The 17,003-nt window shown below is 49.4% G+C and overlaps 2 protein-coding genes across 2 annotated transcripts; one reads left to right on the forward strand and one right to left on the reverse strand.

Annotated features, from left to right (window-relative positions):
- Positions 1 to 3,180: 3,180 nt before the first annotated feature.
- On the reverse strand, positions 3,181 to 4,959 carry LOC100120880 (venom acid phosphatase Acph-1-like). Its single transcript, XM_001604423.5, has 6 exons — positions 4,694 to 4,959; positions 4,562 to 4,618; positions 4,218 to 4,483; positions 3,882 to 4,165; positions 3,603 to 3,811; positions 3,181 to 3,537 (listed from the first exon to the last, which is right to left on the reverse strand). The coding sequence occupies exons 1-6, from the start codon at positions 4,787 to 4,789 to the stop codon at positions 3,379 to 3,381; spliced, it is 1,071 nt and encodes a 356-aa protein (XP_001604473.1). The 5' UTR covers positions 4,790 to 4,959; the 3' UTR covers positions 3,181 to 3,378.
- LOC100120856 (feline leukemia virus subgroup C receptor-related protein 2-like) lies at positions 3,264 to 9,353 on the forward strand. The gene is made up of 8 exons (XM_001604402.6): positions 3,264 to 3,515; positions 5,577 to 5,981; positions 6,072 to 6,303; positions 7,398 to 7,635; positions 8,313 to 8,530; positions 8,612 to 8,715; positions 8,783 to 8,893; positions 8,974 to 9,353. Exons 2-8 carry the CDS (start codon positions 5,791 to 5,793, stop codon positions 9,305 to 9,307), a joined length of 1,428 nt encoding a protein of 475 aa, XP_001604452.1. The 5' UTR covers positions 3,264 to 3,515; positions 5,577 to 5,790; the 3' UTR covers positions 9,308 to 9,353.
- The last annotated feature ends 7,650 nt before the right edge of the window (positions 9,354 to 17,003 follow it).

The raw sequence follows: 17,003 nt of genomic DNA on the forward strand, positions 1-17,003 counted from the left end.
TTGTCGCAGATTTTCCCGCGCAGAGTAATGACTTTTCGATGTACACCAGTTCCCTCGCATCAGAGAGAGAGAGAGAGAGAGAGAGAGAGAGAGAGAGAGAGAGAGAGAGAGAGAGAGAGAGAGAGAGAGGCAACTTTGTACGTACGACGGTATTAACATGTAAATCAGAGTATTATACACCTGCGAAACTTGTTGCCGCACGAACGTTCTCCAAAAAAGAAGAAGAGTAATTTTCAAAGCCGCTCACGGATCATCATCGACGGGAGAAAGCAAACTCTCGAGACTTTCCCCGCAAGAGGATCGCCGCAAAGTTGCCCTCGAAATCCCCGACGCGCAACCTTTCGCCGGCGCGGCACGTGGTGTGGAAAACAAGGGAGAAAACAGATCCGTCATGTGTATATAGCTATCTCTAACGCGTCTATATATACACCGGCTTCTCCGCGAGCGAGCTCCGAATTATTCGCCGCGCGGCTGAAGAAAGAGCGCGCGGCAGTTAGTCTCGTCGCGCGAGTACATTCGCCGGCGTCGAATCGGATCTGCATAAATTAGGAAAGTTGGCCGTACCGCTCGCGCATTTCTAGCCTACATATAGCACCGGCTGCGCCCGCCGATGCGTATATAGGTATAGTCGGATCGGGGTGAGAGAGAGAGAGAGAGAGAGAGAGAGAGAGAGATCGGGAGCTATTACCTCTCGCGCATCCCGATAGTCCCTCCCGCGCGCGCTCGATTAATTGAGGCAGACAAGCGGCGAGAGAAGGACAATGTATTATTATCGATTTCCCGTGCTCAAGTCGTCCTCGCGGTTTAGACGCTGAAAAATTCTTTTGGGAGCGGGCCTTTGACGCCGACTAGATCGACGTGTAACAAATAGACGAGCTTTCGGACAAAGCCGCAGGACGAGCCCTTTGTGATCGCCGCACAGCTCAAAGGAGATCGCTTTCAAAGAAGCTTCTCGCGCTGCCTTATGGAATTTATTGTTGAAATTTTCATCGGCCGCGTAATTGCATTCGGCGCTGCTCGTAAAACCTCTCCTCGAACGCGCAAGCTCGGCTCTTCTAACCATTAGCCCTGGCGCTTGCTTCGTACTTCTATAATTCACCGCTCGAGGACGGCGACTAATAGCGCGAGAGAACGTCGCGCAAAAATTGCAAAGCTCTCTCGCGAGCGCAAGTCGCTGCAGCAGCAGCTGCGTATATAGCCTGCAGGACACAGTCAAATTTCCCGCGCGATAAATATTAATGCGCGCGCGGGGACAAGCGCGACACGGCGCGCTATGTATATGCGCGGCACAGCTCTCTCTCTCTCTCTCTCTCTGTGCTGCAGCAGTGGCTCGAGCACGTGCCGATGAATATTCAAGCGTGAAAGGAGAAAAGTTAATTTTCTTTTCTCGACGCGTAAAGCTCTCCTGCTGGAAGCCTCGAGCGGATATGTATGCGCGAGACTATGCTGCTGGCTCAAGGTGAATTCGACGACTTTTTTAACGCTACATTCGGATGCGCGCGGCAACTTTGCGCTCGCGAGCGCCAATTTCCAAAGGGCCCAAGGATGCAAGCCGGAGTTAGCCCTATATGAATATATATGAAAAGCTCTCGCGCGAACTAATTCGCTCGGCTGAGCTGGGGATTGATTTTTCGAATAGTTTTTGCGTATGAAAAATTCAAGCTCGGCTTTTAGATAAAGAAGATGGCGCTGTCGATACTCGTTTTTTCACGAATCCCGGCGCATCGAAATCTGACTTTTATTCCAACGACGAGGGCCGGCGCTTCGATGACACGCGAGGAAAACGAGCGGAGGATTCGTGTTTCCGGAGAATACCGGCGAGAAGGAAGACGCGCAGGTGGATGGGAAAAAGCTCCGATCGATTCGCTTCTCTCCCCAAAGGAAGTATGATGTACGTGTTTCGGGCTGTCCCGGCTCATCCGGCCCGAGAGAGCGGATCTATATTTCGCGCCGATTTTCACCTCCCACTCTGCAGAGCGATGCTTTCCGTCGCGCAAAGAAATTCACGCTTTAGTCCCCTCGTTTTTTCACCGGCGGCTCTCTCTCTCTCTCTCTCTCTCTCTCTCTCTCTCTCTCTCTCTCTCTCTCTCTCTCTCTCGCCCTTATCGCCCCGGCTCGTGTAGCGTGACTTTGGTCTTTATTTAATTCATGCTCGGTAACATTCTCGTGTAGGCGTCAACTAATTCTCAAAAACGTAGCGATCGGTGACAGGGGGTATCCGGTGCGTCACGGGCCGCGTCGCCAAAGGAAAAGGCCCGGAGGAGGAGAAGCTCCCGGTGATCTACGGCTGAATTTCCTGGAGAGCTAGCTGCGACCCCGATAGTGCGAACGAGCCATGCGTCTTGCAATAAATAACGAGAGCTGACTGCTGGCTCCGCTGCTCTATACCTACGGCTCTACTCTCTGCGGACGGGAGCTGATGCATGTGTTCGGGCCGTCGAAAAATTAGAATGTCTTTCTCGCTCACACTCGGCGAGAAAGAGTCGTCGTGAATAATCGATTCCGAGCGTGTACCATCATTATATTATATACGCAGCCGGAGAACGTGCAGTACACAGCGTCGCAGCAGAGCCCCGAATATACCTCGCATGTGCAGCGCGTCGATCAATCCTCCTCGCCTGCAGTTTAACGTCCCGTAATCGGGCCTAACGATTAACGATAGCCGATCCTCACGGAACCGATGCACAATATATACATAGAGAGAGAGAGAGAGCAAGAGAGCACGACGCATGTACAAAGCGCGCGCTCGCGGTGTCGTTATTACCGCCGACTGTCGCCAATCGCACGCAGAGCTCTCCCTCGCTCTCTCTCTCTCTCTCTCTCTCTCTCTCTCTCTCTCTCTCTCTCTGTGTCTGGAATGTAATTTATCGAGAGCTGTTGCCGGCGCTGTGCATTGTAGCTCTGTGCTCTCGCTCGCGCGCGCGTGCTTCGAGAGGAAATTGTACGACGCCGCGCTCTCCAATATTTCGCTGCCGGTACGCTCGCTGCGCGACGGATATTATCTCATCTCAATCCCTTGCTGTGTTCAGAGGCGGCGCGAGGCTCCCCTCTCTACGCTCTTTTCCGACGCGCGCGACAACTCTCTCGTGTATAATTAATACGTGCTCGGTTGCACTCTGTCGTTCGGTCGTGTGTATTGCGAAAGAAACGAGCTGGTAGTAGAAGCAAGCGACGCTGGTATTGTGAGCATTTGTCTTTTTTTACTGGGATACACGATGACTGAACAATTTCGCTTATGTCGAATAATCATTCAATTAGGAGTAATAATCTCGTTCAAGATGATGATCACGAAAGCGATTTTCTTCTTCCTACACGAGCCTTGGCTATCAGTCAGTCGCACCACGGACTCGACTTCTACGTCACATCACATCTACGTCTTCACTCGAACTTTACAGGTTTGTCGTCGCAGATAATCTCGTCGTAGGCCGGCAGGTTGTCGGACAGTAGTTCGATAAATCTATCCAGCGGACAGAGGCTCGGACAGCCGGGGATCTGCATCTCCTTGAAGATCGGAGGTATGCCTTTGTGGTACAGCACCTGTTCGCAGACACCATATATTAATATCGATATAAGTACAGCTTCGCGAAGTGCAGTGTCCTTACCTTGACGTAGTAGTTCTTACGATCCTCGCGAAGCTCGACGATAACCGCGCTCGAGTACTCGGGTATGTGCGGTTGCCAGATCTTCAGGCTCTGGAGAATCGACACGATGTTCAGCTCGTGTCCGCTGTACAGGTAAACGTCGCGTTTGCCGGGGTACTTCTCGTCCGTCCGATTCAGCATGTCGTCTATCATCTTACGCACGAGCGTACCTTGTAATGGTAATGGGAGACGCGTGAGCTTATCAAATTTTTTAAATCAACATCGTCGCGTACCACTTACCACCGTTCACTCGCCTCATCCAGTCGATGTACTTGTGGGTATCGTACTCCAAGTAGGTACCGTTCAGAAGCAGCCCGTAGGGGAAAAAGTCCCTCGACCACTCGGGCAAAGGTTCGTCCAGAGCTTGCATCGACGAGAGCTTGTGATACAGCACGAACATGTGGTTGGGGATGCTCATCTCTTGCCCCATCCAGATAGTCATATTCCTCATCATCTCGCGGTACGGATCCAGCAGTTTCTGGAAGCCCGGACTCGGCAAGAATCTCTTCATCTCTCGCTGGAAACTACGATTCACTTCGGGTCAAATTTGCCTTCGCGCTCTGATCCAAAAATTACCTCGGGCAGTCTCTCGGAAACAGCAGAACGTCCTCCTTCAACCTGGCATAGCTGAAGGGTATCGGCTGCCAGTCTAGGCTCTCGCGCCACCTCTGCTGTCCGCGAGGAACAAAGAGTCCAGCCAGCAGCAGCTGCAGACTCATTTTGGCCCGGACGTATTCGGTGCTTCTCGCGTACAATCTCGACGGCTCGTACTTCTCGCCCAGAAAGTCTCCGTAGCGAACGCGCAGTATCTCGCCCAGGCGATAGGCTCTCAGCCTGCCGACCTGCGATGAATCATTTTTTTTCTTTTTAGCGTGATAGGTATGGACTTTGTTCGGTTATCTATAATGCGGTATACCGACTTGCGTCAAATCCCCGCCGATATCGTCGTTGAGCTCCCGGTCGCCGTGTCTGAAAACCTGACGAAAATTATTCGCTCGTCGCACTTACCGTACCCCGCTTGGATTACATATATTATAGCGAATGTTTCGTACCACGCTGAGTAGCTTCAATTGCGGATAACTGAAGCCGGCGCTGCGAATCGCGCACTCGATGAGAATAGTGATCGCCGGGAACTTGACACCTCTCATTGTCACTTAGATTCGATCGAGCCAATTGCGTTTCCGCTTATTCGACGCGGCGGCCCGAGCTGATCGCGTTAAAACTAGACTGAACCGAACTGCTCGAGCGTTTGGTCGTCGTCGCCTGTGCATCGAAAAGTAAAGTCGATCGTAAATGTTATCTCTGCTCGACGATGCGTGAGCTCGTGATCCATGGCAAACAAGTTATTTCGAGCTAATTAACGAGTGCGCCGAGATCGGAAATAATTGAAAATCGTAACGGAATAGTCGATTACGTAGATCATCGGAAAGGGGGACCAGGAAATTTCGTTTACAATTGTATAAGGTGTCAAGGCGCGATAAAAGCTGATTGAAAAATTTTCCCGCCGACGCGCAGCTTAATCATCGCACCACGCTTATCTCGCGCGGCGAGCGCAAACAGATCCGGCAAAAAATTATCAGCCGGCGTAATTAAAATTTACTCGGCATGTTTGAGAGGCACAGATTGTGCTTCTCGATACGCGCAGCCGCGCGATAAAGAGAGCAGAGCAGCTCTTCGTTGGCACGAATCCACGGAAATTCCGGCACACTGTACGTGTGAAAAATAGTCGCGCGTAAATTCCATCTAAGATCCGAAAAATCGAAAAAAAATTCCAGTATGTACACAAAGCTTCCAACATCGAGACGGAGACACTGGAGACGCAGATAAGATTACGCGGGCTTAAAAGAGCGACTACGTCTGGCGACTCGTCGCCAGTTCGATATTCGCGAACAAACACAACACGCCGACGACCTATTTAATAATCACTCCCGGCAGGTTCTCGGGCACAGTTCACCTTGAGCGGCCGCGTATAATCGAGTGACAGCTCGCGCCAAAGTCCGTCAAGAGAATATAATGGTCTGGAGTCTTCTCGAGAAAATCGTCCAGCAGCAGCAGCAGCGAACTAGGGCCAACGTCGCTCGCGGCTTCGAGTTCCAGAGACTAGTCGACGACACCGGCGAGGAGAAGGCAGGGGAGCTAAAGCGCGAAAATGAAGGCCGAAAAGACGGCCAGAGGTGAAGCTGACGGCGTTACCGCTGCTACCGCTGAGGGACGAGGGATCGTCGGACCGGTGAAACTTTACAAGCGCCGTTGGCTGATGCTCGCGCTCTTCATACTCTATTCAACGAGCATCAATGGCCAGTGGATCGAGTACTCGATAATCTCGAATATCGCCACTAGGTAATTGGGGATATCTGCCTTCCAGTTATGCCAAGTTTAACAGTATACACATTTGCAAGTATGATTCGTCTGATGTGATATCGCACACAGGTACTACAACGTATCGAACTTCGCGATAGACTGTATGGCCATGTCCTACATGTTCTACTACGTGATCTTCATTTTCCCGGCGACCTACCTGCTGGAGCGCATAGGCATACGCAGGACCTTGATCCTCGGGAGCTGCATGAGCTGCTTGGGCGCCTGGATCAAGACCTTCGCCATCGCACCGGACAGGTTCTACGTCGTCCTTATAGGCCAGTCGATCGTCGCCATCACTCAGGTACGACCAAAGCGTCTATTGATTTTTCCGCGCATATTTTACACCGATTGATTCGAGCCGGGCAAAAATAATAACAGCAACAACAACGACGACAACAAAGGTTCTTTCAGCGCCGCGCGTAACCCGATAACATTTATCCGGACAAGCGAGCGGGGATTTTTCGCGCTCCGACAAATGGTGCAGGCAATACAAGCGCGAAGCTTTGTGCTTCAAGCGCGAAGCTTTGTGCTTCAAGCGCGAAGAGTCGCCGGGTAGAGAAAAAAAAAGGGAGCGACCGGAATAAAATAACAGTGACAAACGGATTAATCGTGACGGGCGCGGCGTCATTCTGCCGGCAAATTTGCCGAAATGCAAGCGGCTCGAGCTTGAGTGTATGGTTGATGAGTTTCTCGTTTACTCGTACATTTATTAACGAGAGCCGTTTGTCGTCGAGCGTTTGCGCGTGCTTGCGGCAGCTGAAAATCCCCCCCCGAACTCTGTGTATAACGAAAAAGCGTCTCTTTCTGCGCAAGGGGAGAAGTTTTTTCCGAAGCTTCGGGCGCTATAGCGACTCGCTTTGTTCGCGAGCGGCAGTTATTAAAACTGGCTCATTCGCTATATGTATACAGAATTGAATATCCGCCGAAATTTTTAATTAACACCCGCGTCAAATTCGAGATCCAACTTTTTTCCCCCGCGAACAATGCCCAGTTGTTGTGAACACACAATCGAAATTATTTTCAAGTCCTCGATTAATTAGCGCGCATATCTCTTCATCAGGCCTGCGATGCGAAGCACCCGGGCAATTACACAAACAAGCTAGCCCGAATTCCGGTGAAATCTAGCATTATTAAAATTAACAAGCAAACATCGCTCGCACAATTCGCTGATATAGATATTGCGCCGCGCACAATGCACGCACGCGTGCAGTGGTTCGTGGGCTTATTATAGCGTCAAAGCGAATCATCAATTATTCCGATCCGCGTCGACATCGTCGACGTGGGCGTATAGTGGGAATTGAATAATTATGCGTCATCGGGTATACATATGATATACACAGCTGCGGTGTGACGGAATTGTTGTGAAATTTTTCTTTTTTTTTTGTGCGCGAGCAGGTTTTGATGCTGCCAATCCCGGGGAGAATAGCGGCAAAGTGGTTCGGCTCGGCTGAACTATCGACAGCCACTTCTGTCGGTGTCTTCGGCACTCAGCTCGGCGTTTCGGTTTCATTTCTCTTCCCTCCGATGCTTGTCAAGAATCACGAGAGCATCGAGGACATCGGATCGGATCTCTCCTTTCTCTCGCTGTCTATCGCAATTGCTGCCACGGCCAACCTCCTATTGGTCGGACTGCGTAAGTCAATCTGCAGACGTCTTATTCTTCCAGCTCAGCTCATATCCCTCTCTCTCTCTCTCTCTCTCTCTCTCTCTCTCTCTCTCTCTCTCTCTTTATTCCTCCAAAGCTTACTTCTAATTGGCTGTATCGAATTTTCTTCAATCGCGCAAGATTAATATACATTGATGTAATAATTTAATCAGGTTTGATTTTGAATACCGCGATTTTACTTATATTTACCAGCTACCAGCGAATAACGCGAGTTACGGGAAAATTCATATTCCCGAAATTCGAAATACGTAATTGTATATCTTTCGAACGAATATTATACTCCAAGCCGTATTTTGCAGCGTGCGAAGCATGAATATATTACAATGCAACGTGTATTATATACTGGCTGCGGCAAAAATTAATACGATTTCAAAGCCACGTATGGTCGAATTTATACACGAGACTTTTAAATAATACACAAGCTCTCGGTAATACACGTTCGAACGTTGAAATATTCATACTTTTATTAATCGTAACGCGAATTCAAGCTTAATCCATCCCGCTTTTTTTAGATATAATGCAATTAGTAATCGAATTCACTCCTGCAGCGATCCAATATCCGCAGTTCCGAGTATAGCCAACAATATCCCTCCGCGTTTTAATGAAGAATGAAGAGTATAATCATACACAGAGCGACATCGCAGTGTTTCAGGAGGAGCCAGAATTACCGCCCAGTGAGACGCGGGCGCTGCAGAAACTGATCGGCTGCGAGGAGCTGAGCGATGAGGGCTTTCTGCCGCCGATGAAGCGGCTCTTCAGCAACTCGAGCTTTCTGATACTCTGCAATTCTTACGGGCTGAGCATCGGCGTCCTCAACGCCGTGGCTACCCTCCTCAATCAGATGTTTCTCGTGCACTTCCGGGTAAGGAAATGAAGCTTTCTCTAATACTCTGGACTTTGATCGTCTTCGATCTTGCGGAGATTGATGTTTGTCTGTGTGTAGAACGGAGAGGAAGACGCCGGTAGGATCGGACTCCTCATCGTGGTGACGGGGATGGTGGGCTCGATCGTCTTTGGGATGATCCTCGACAAAACTCACAAGTTCAAGTAAGTGCTTCCACCTCCTCTCAGTCTCTCTTTGTCCAAGCTGAGCGAAAAATTAACTCCTCCACAGAGAAACCGCCGTGGGCGTGTACGCCCTCACGTTCCTCGGCCAGATAGTCTTCGCCGCGGCCATGTTCCTCGAGCTCAAGTGGATGGTCTATCTCGCGGCCGTATTTCTTGGGTAATCCAAGCGCTAAATCACACGCATACTAACCCTCCGCTAACTATACATGCATTATACTCCATAATCTTGGAGCACAGGTTCTTCATGTCAGGCTACCTGGCGCTGGGCTACGAGATGGCCGTGGAGTACACCTACCCGGAGGCGGAGACCCTGTCGGCCGGTGTCCTCAACATCGCCAACAACGTTTACGGCATCGTCCTCGTCGTGCTGCTGTCCTACGGAATTGACGAAAGCGGCGACGTATCTGTACACGTGGGCCTGTGTCTCGCTCTCCTGGTCGGCCTCGTCTTGACTCTCATGACCAAAGACGAAAAGAGACGACAGGACGCTCGGAAGACGACAGGCTCGAGTTCGGTCAAATTCAGCGACCTGCCCCTGATGATCGAGACAGTCAAGACCGTCGCCGCTTGACGGCACGCTTTGTACATAGCTTCAATAAAACGTAATCAAAGCCATATCGCATCAGTGCGCTGTATGTTTTCGAAGACAGACTCGCGCACGTGCACGTATGTACGAGGTAGTCTCACGTTTCGCGGCATCGCGTCTTATCTATCTCGCGACAGAGTAGAGCGAAATTCCGGCGGGGCGGTATAGTATAGAAATCACGAAACGACTAGCGTTTCTGGAAAGCTGCCGTCGCCGTCCATAAGTCATATTTATGCGGCTGCGCTGCGGCTGACACTCTCATTCATTCCTCGTACGACGTTATACGGCTGCCACTGGCGCTTTATCTATATACACACCTGAGAGCAGTTCTCGCGTACAAGGCCGCCAGCCGTGTGCTTTCATTTTCAGGGGGGAATAAAAGTTTGTCAAAATTTGTTCGGGCTCTTCGTATACGCGTAGAGGGATGCATTTTTCGGTGCGACTAGAGCGAACAATCTGTAGTGTGAATTTGCATTAAAAGCACATAATCAAATATAGCTGGTGTATACACTGACGAGCAAGCTAAGCAGCCTTGATAAACAAGACGCGCCACTGCTGCGGCGTACGCGTATGCAAATCGTCCGCTAGACAACCGGGAAATAAAATAGCTCCGGAAAATAAACAGCCGTTCGCCGAAAGCCAAATGCGGAAATAATAGCCGTTAGACCTGATTAATGGGAGCTCGATTTACCAGCGATACTTAGGAGAAGCCCTGCCTTATAAGTTTCGGGAGTTGCATCGCTTAGCTTCTTTCGCGCAATTACGTGCGGGGTTATTGAGACAGATCGCAAGCGCTCGACGAGCTGCGAAGAGAAAAGAACGATTTCAATGCACCGCAGCGCTTAATTGAAGTCGCGCACTTTGTGTGTACACTGCAGTATAGCCGACGCTGCGCGTGTAAACGAATTACATAGTGCGCGAGTGAAAAAATAATGCTAATGAGAAACAGAAAGCAAAGCAAACGCAATTCCGATTGGACTGCGACTAATTTTTTTTTTTTCGTTTATTCGAGAGGGCTGGTTCGAAAAAAAGAAAGGCCAGCGCACCAAGCGCGACGGTTCATTGAACGCGAGTCCCCTCCCCTGGAAAACTCAATTTCGCGTAGCGCAACCTATAGACTACTCCGGCTCTCGTGTCGTGTGTTAACACCCCGTTTTTTTTCAACCGCACCACGTCGACGTTTTTTTTCGGAGAGAGTTGCTATATACCACCTGAGCCGTGGATAATTAGTGAGGCCAACTGCGCGCGCGAAATTCGCAATTAAAATAGCGCGACGAATAGGTTTTATTTATTTATTCGAAAGCGGAGCGCGCTGTATTCATGAGTCTCTCGTCCCGACGCCCCCCGCGAGTATATAAGCTATATATATATATATATATATATATATATATATATATATATATATATATATATATATATCGTTGGGATTCGTGAGTTTGCGAAGTGGGCAAAAAATTCGCAATAACATCCGGCTGCTTGGCTTCCCTAAAGGACCGATGCACTACGTGCCTTTGGCGCTGCACAAGCTTCGCGGTTTCAATCGTATATAGCGCGTCGTGTTTTTAACGCTTCAGCCGAGCCAATAACGTATTTCCCCCGAGGGTGAACGCGCGGCTCTTTGGAAATTCTAAGCAAAAGACCGATTTTCGACCGAGTCCGCGCCCGGGATGTTAATCGAAAGTCTAGCGTCAAAGTGAAACGAGCTATTTCTGCGGATTGCTCCTGATGAAATCGCACGATTATACCTACCTACGTCTCGCTTACAAAAAAGGAGTCGCAGTTCTAAATTAAAAGAGAAATCACGGAGGGGTTGAACTTCGTATACACCCGTGTCTCTCTCGGTACTCAGTCTCGGCGCAGCTTAACAGTCATTAACGCGGCGCCGATGCAAAACGCTCGTCGCTCCGAATATTGTCGGGCTGGCGCGACGCATCGCTACATAATCCCGAAGACAAGTAGATCATTTGCCGCGAGAAGCGATACACGAGTGGGGGCAAGAAAAGCTGCGCAAGAAAATCGAGGCGAAACTCCGCGCCGTCGACGAACATCCTATACTTGCAGTCGTCCCTAGCAGTATACCGCCGCCACATGATTACTCGCCGTTCGCGTCGAGCTCGTTACAGTAATTGCGAAACTGCCGCTGCAGCCCCTTATAGAGCTCTCGAGCTTGCGCTCGCGGGGCGCGCTTTCAATGGAACGGCGGGAGCAGCTCGTGGAGCGCGACAAATAAAAATATTTTTATGGAATTTTAATTTCGCATAATTTTGAGTAGCGCGCGCCAAGAGAGGGAGGCGAAACGAGATGAAGGATTTACGAGGGGCGCATAACTCAACGGGCCGTGAACGATGAAGCACTTGCACATGCGGCCGTATATACTTACCGCTGCTTCATTCATGGTGCGGAGAGCAGCTTTTTTTCTCCCGACTCCAGCACTATACGCGTGACCAGAGAATTCCACGAGCAGGTGATTCTCGACGAGTGAGTCTTTTTTTTCGTGCGGGCTTGCGCACACACTCGCATTATCCTATATCCAATTGCGTATAACAACCACGCCGGGTAAATTATTTTCAACCAGCAGCGTTTCCTAATTGGCGTCGATACATTTTGCAAAAATACACACGCAAAGCTTCGAAAGATCTCTCAATGCAAGCCAGTGTGTTTTTTTTCAGCGTAACTAGATAACGAATAAAAACGACACCTACACCCTTTATCTGCGGCTCCCGCGAATCGATGCTTCGGCCCTCGCTCGAATCCGCGCGTATCCGGTTACGCGCGCAATTTTTCACACTCGGTAAACCCAGGCTAAACCTCATCCTCTTCTCCCTCTCTCCAGTAACAACGTTTCTATTTTTAATTCGGCCGGCCGCAATAGCCTCGCAAGAGCCGCAGCTAAAATTCGAGATCAACTTTCGCGGAAAACAAGTCAGTGCTAAACACACAGGTGAAGCGTGTCTGTCTATAACGCGGACGCGAAAAAAAAAGTTCGAAGAAGAAGACCGCGAGCTGCAGCTCAAAGTAAACTTTTTAAGCGGCTTTGAATGCGAACTGCCTCCTTCTCTCTAGGCAGCTGTATCTAGCGACGAACTTTCGAACAATACCCAGGGCGCGCGCCAGATTGCGAGTGCCATACTGTCGTAGTAGACGCCGTATACTCGCGGCAAGGCAGCACACACCCCGACGGCTTTTTCAAAGTACATTCACTCTGTCTCACTGTGCAGCTAATACTTTCGCTCGGCTCTGTCGTGGCATTGAAGAGGTTTCCGCAAGGAGAATTTGCCGGCGATTACTCGCGCGTTAAATTCAGATCCGAGAGCTTTTTATATCTAATCGCCTCATTAAGGGATCGCATTATACTGTCGGCTCTTCTATTAAAGATCCCCGAGACAGGCCATTAACGTCGAATTCAATTTCGGCTGCCGCGCGTTCGGCGACGCGCTAATCGGCGGGCAAAAATACCCTCTCTCTGCGGTTGGTTTTTTTCTGGATGAGTTTATTTCAATTACCTCGTCCGAGAGCAACGCGAGATCATACGGATATTATATGCACACAGGCTTAAGAAATCAATCGAGACGAGGATACAACCAAGCGAGCAAATAGGTATTCCTCCGACAAGCAGCTCAAAGCGAATAGCCGAAATCGCACATCAGTATAGCAGCGAACTAAAGGGCGCAAAGGCATAGAGAGCCGAGATTCTCCCCCGTCTCGTTCAACCCCCATTCGCGTGTCTATAGAATGCACACGTCTATAGCTGCCAGCGCCGCCGCAGCGCACAGAGACACATCAGAGCGAGAAACAGATCAATCAAGTTGATCGACGAGGCCGCCCGCAGTAGTCGAGCGAAGATTCTCCCCTTTCGCTCGAATTCTCAGCGGCTCTGATAATCGCGATTTGATGGAATCTTCAAATCGGGGATGATATTTTACACACTCACACACACACACACACACACACACACACACCGCGCACGCAGAGAGAGCCCTTTCATTCGCCTGCACTGCGGCGACGAGCAATTCCCCTGCGGAAATGTCGGCGCTAAACACAACGCCGCAGAAAAGCTGCTTTCTCTCTTGCTCGCGAGCATTTAATGCGCGGCGCGCGCACGTCCAGCTGCCGCTGGTCATTTCCTCTGGAACTTTGAACCGCGCTCTCTCTCTCTCTCTCTCTCTCTCTCTCTCTCTCTCTCTCTCTCTCTCTCTCTCTCTCTCTCTCTCTCTCTCTCTCTCTCTCTCGCGGTCGCGCGTTATCCTCGCTGATGCGCGCTCGGCTGGAAATTGTTTTCTAACGCGATTTCGGATCTATCATCTGTTTACGTCTCCTCGATACTCATATACAGGGCGTATAGTATTGATCGAACGCTCGCTACATAGTCCCGAGTCGAGTTTTTATATCGTTGCAAATTTATATCGGAGAGCGCGTGATTGAATGCAGCTTTTGCGTGCGCTGGTATAACATATACACCGGCGGGTATTGTATATTTATTTACAATCAAGGGCTTCAGCTCTCTCTCCCTCTTTCTCTTTGTAGAGGCGCGCAGGTACGCCGCAAATCACATTTAAAACAAACGAAAATAAAGCTCCGAGTGTATACACAGGGCGCAGGCTCGCTCGCGTTAATCCGTTTCGCATTACCGTCTACACGCGCGCTGCAAACATAATCCTGGCGCCGATTTAAAAGCGAGTATAAAACTTTAACCCTCCCAGAGGCAGTGACGCGATGGTAGTAGAGAGAGTGCACGTATACAGTCGCATTTGAACGAGCCATAAATCGAGACGAGAATTACGAAGACTATATATATATTTATACATAACATGCTCGCGAATCCAATCCGCGGGTATTAATTGCACTCGCGCGCTTCGCGTATGTACGTACGTGTATGTATAAAATACAGAGGTGTGGCGAGGCAATCGATAATATTTTCGAGCTTTCTCTCTCTCGGCCGCTTATGCTGAAAAGAGTAATTCACGTCAGCCGTGGAATTTCATAATTTTCAGCGAGCTTGCACGAGAGGTGGGCACGGAGTTCGTCGTCCGCTTCGCTTTAAATAATAAAATGTTTCATTAGTTTTGAAAAATTTATGCGACGCGCCGCGGCTATTTGAACAATTCTTCATTAAAGCATATAATTTTCCCCCTGCTTATGCTCCGCGATATTTCCTTGTTTATTATCGCGCGCGGCTAACGACGAGCTTGTGGATACGTGCAGTCGACGAGCAGTTGGTAACTGCTTTACTGATTTTTAAAATTTTCTGAATTACTTCCAGCTTGTACTTCAGCGAATGAAAAAAGCGAGAGCGAATGTGAATCGGAAAAAACACTCGCGCCTTCACAGCCTCCACCGACCATTCGCGCTGCGTGTTTATCGATGTCACGCTCTGGAAATTCTCCCCGCCGGGTAAGTAATTTTCTTCCGACAAGCAATGGATTACTTCCGGAGTCCTGCGCCCTTCGATCGCAAGCTTTTACGACTCGCGCTCGAGCTTTCGCGCTATTAATTCATCCGGCGACCGAAATATCCCGCATAATATATATATAGGCTCGTGCGAATTCGAGCTGTATACACTCGGCGCTTCGCAGCTTTCATCAAAGGGTGTGCGGATCGCTATTCAAGATCGAACAGCGCACGCAGTTGCGTTAAGCGCTCGCGATTATCATGCCAGCCGTAGAAATGCTCGCCGGGCTATTAGCTAATTCAACGAGTCATTTTATTGAATTTATCAAGCAAAATAAACTCAATCGATTTTAAAGTAAAAATATCAGTATTTATTATAGCAAAAAGAATACAATTTGTAGGAAAAATGTTGTCGCAGAGCAGACTCGAGAGTAAGAGGTCTTTCCTCGTCGACTGCTAGGGCTGAACTGAGGGCTACAGTCCGCAGAGGGCTGCACACGCAGAGGACTGCAGCTTAGATGCATATTTCACCTGCATATAAAAAAAAAGGTCCGGGGGCATTTTATTGCACATCTGGACACATCCTAATCCGCGGACCGGGGACGGCGCATCTCGAAGCGGTCAGCGGGCGAAAGGTTTATTGCATTACCTGGGTGTGGGGTTTTTCCCTTAATAGCAAAATGCTTAAAATATAAAGCAGTGCTCGTGCACGTATTTCTCAACACATTTAATGATATTAAGCGGCTATCGTGTGTTCGTATGGAAATAATATCAATTGCAGAAATCTCCGAGCCCATTGATCGGCCCCCGATTGCTTCGTGTATAATGGAGATACGTGTTGATTTAACGGGGCTGTGCGGTTGTATGCAAACGTATGCTAATAATTATTTAATTTCGTCGCAGTTGAAACGTTGCGTTCGATCAAAGCGCGTATGCTCTATACGTTTCGCAACGAGTCGGTCGTCGTACTGACGGCGCTAAAAAGCGGATTCGCAAAAGTCCGGCATCGAAACAGCCGAGAGGTAAATTACCAGCCGTCCCATAGCCGAAGCACTGGGAGAACTAATTCGACGATTTAGCCCCGTTCGGAGAGAGATACCCACTGCTCTCGAGAAAGTATTGGACCGGAGCTGGCTCGTCTAAGAAATCACGGAGGCTCCTTTTTTCTCCCCGGACAAACTCGCCGCCGAGCCATTATCGGCCCTTTCATTAGACTCAGCTCATTAATCTCGGTCTCCTCAATTTGCCCTACGTCGGCGCGATCAGTCTGCATTCGCGCGCTGCATCCAAATTCCATTTGCGATCCGCTTTCTTTCGCCGGAGAGAAAGCGTCAGCGTCCAAATTCATTCCCTCCTCATTGTTATCATACCTCTTCTCTCTTTCTCGAGATCTTTTCTTCTGCGAGCAATTGCGCTAATACGCGAATTAGGCGTGTGCCTTACCTGTGAATTTTTTTCAGAACCGATTTTCTCTTCCTTGAAAAGAAAGGCTATAGCCAAGTATATATAATACAGAGCCGAACCCGACGAGGAAAATCACTCGTTGTTTGGAGGCTTAGCCGAAAGTCCTCCTGGGAAAATTTCGCGACTGCGACCCTCGGAATCGGGCTCCTCGATCTCCTCTCTCTCTCTCTCTCTCTCTCTCTCTCTCTCTCTCTCTCTCTCTCTCTCTCTCTCTCTCTCTCTCTTCCGTCGACCGCATTTTTGCGGCCGCCGCGAAAAACAAACTCCGCGGGTGGTTCTGCTGTTGCCGCTGCTGGTCATTTGAAAGTCTAATGCGATAGCCGGCCGCACGCGCGGCGACTCTTTCGTGTAAAATTAACAACGGAAACTGTATATCCAACCGCGAAATTTGCATGAAAGTGAGAGGCCCGAGCTACTCCGGCTCTACTATAGATTGAATGCAGAGATAGGTGATTTTTGACGCGTGTATTATCGTCCCCGTTGAAATTTGCAGCTTTTTCAATTCGAAGTTATCGATCGAGTCGAGATTCTCTTTGAGAGCAGGAATATCGGGTTATAAATGTCGTCACATTATGCATTCGCAAGTAATTGTATCGTCGATTTAAAATTATTTCTCTCGGGCGACTATTTTTCAGCGTATTTCATCGAACAACGCATCTCGTTTTGCGAACGGGAGTAACGATTATTGGTTCGGATTACGGAGCGAAAATAGTGTTTAATCGCAGCGTCATCCGTTGGGGGTGAATTGCCAGCAGCAGCATCGGTAAAACGAGAAGAAAATGATAAACTCGAATCCGAGAATACCGTCCGTGTTATGGTATCAGCGGAG

This window comes from Nasonia vitripennis, chromosome 5, assembly GCF_009193385.2.
Source record: "Nasonia vitripennis strain AsymCx chromosome 5, Nvit_psr_1.1, whole genome shotgun sequence".
Classification (NCBI taxonomy): domain Eukaryota; kingdom Metazoa; phylum Arthropoda; class Insecta; order Hymenoptera; family Pteromalidae; genus Nasonia; species Nasonia vitripennis.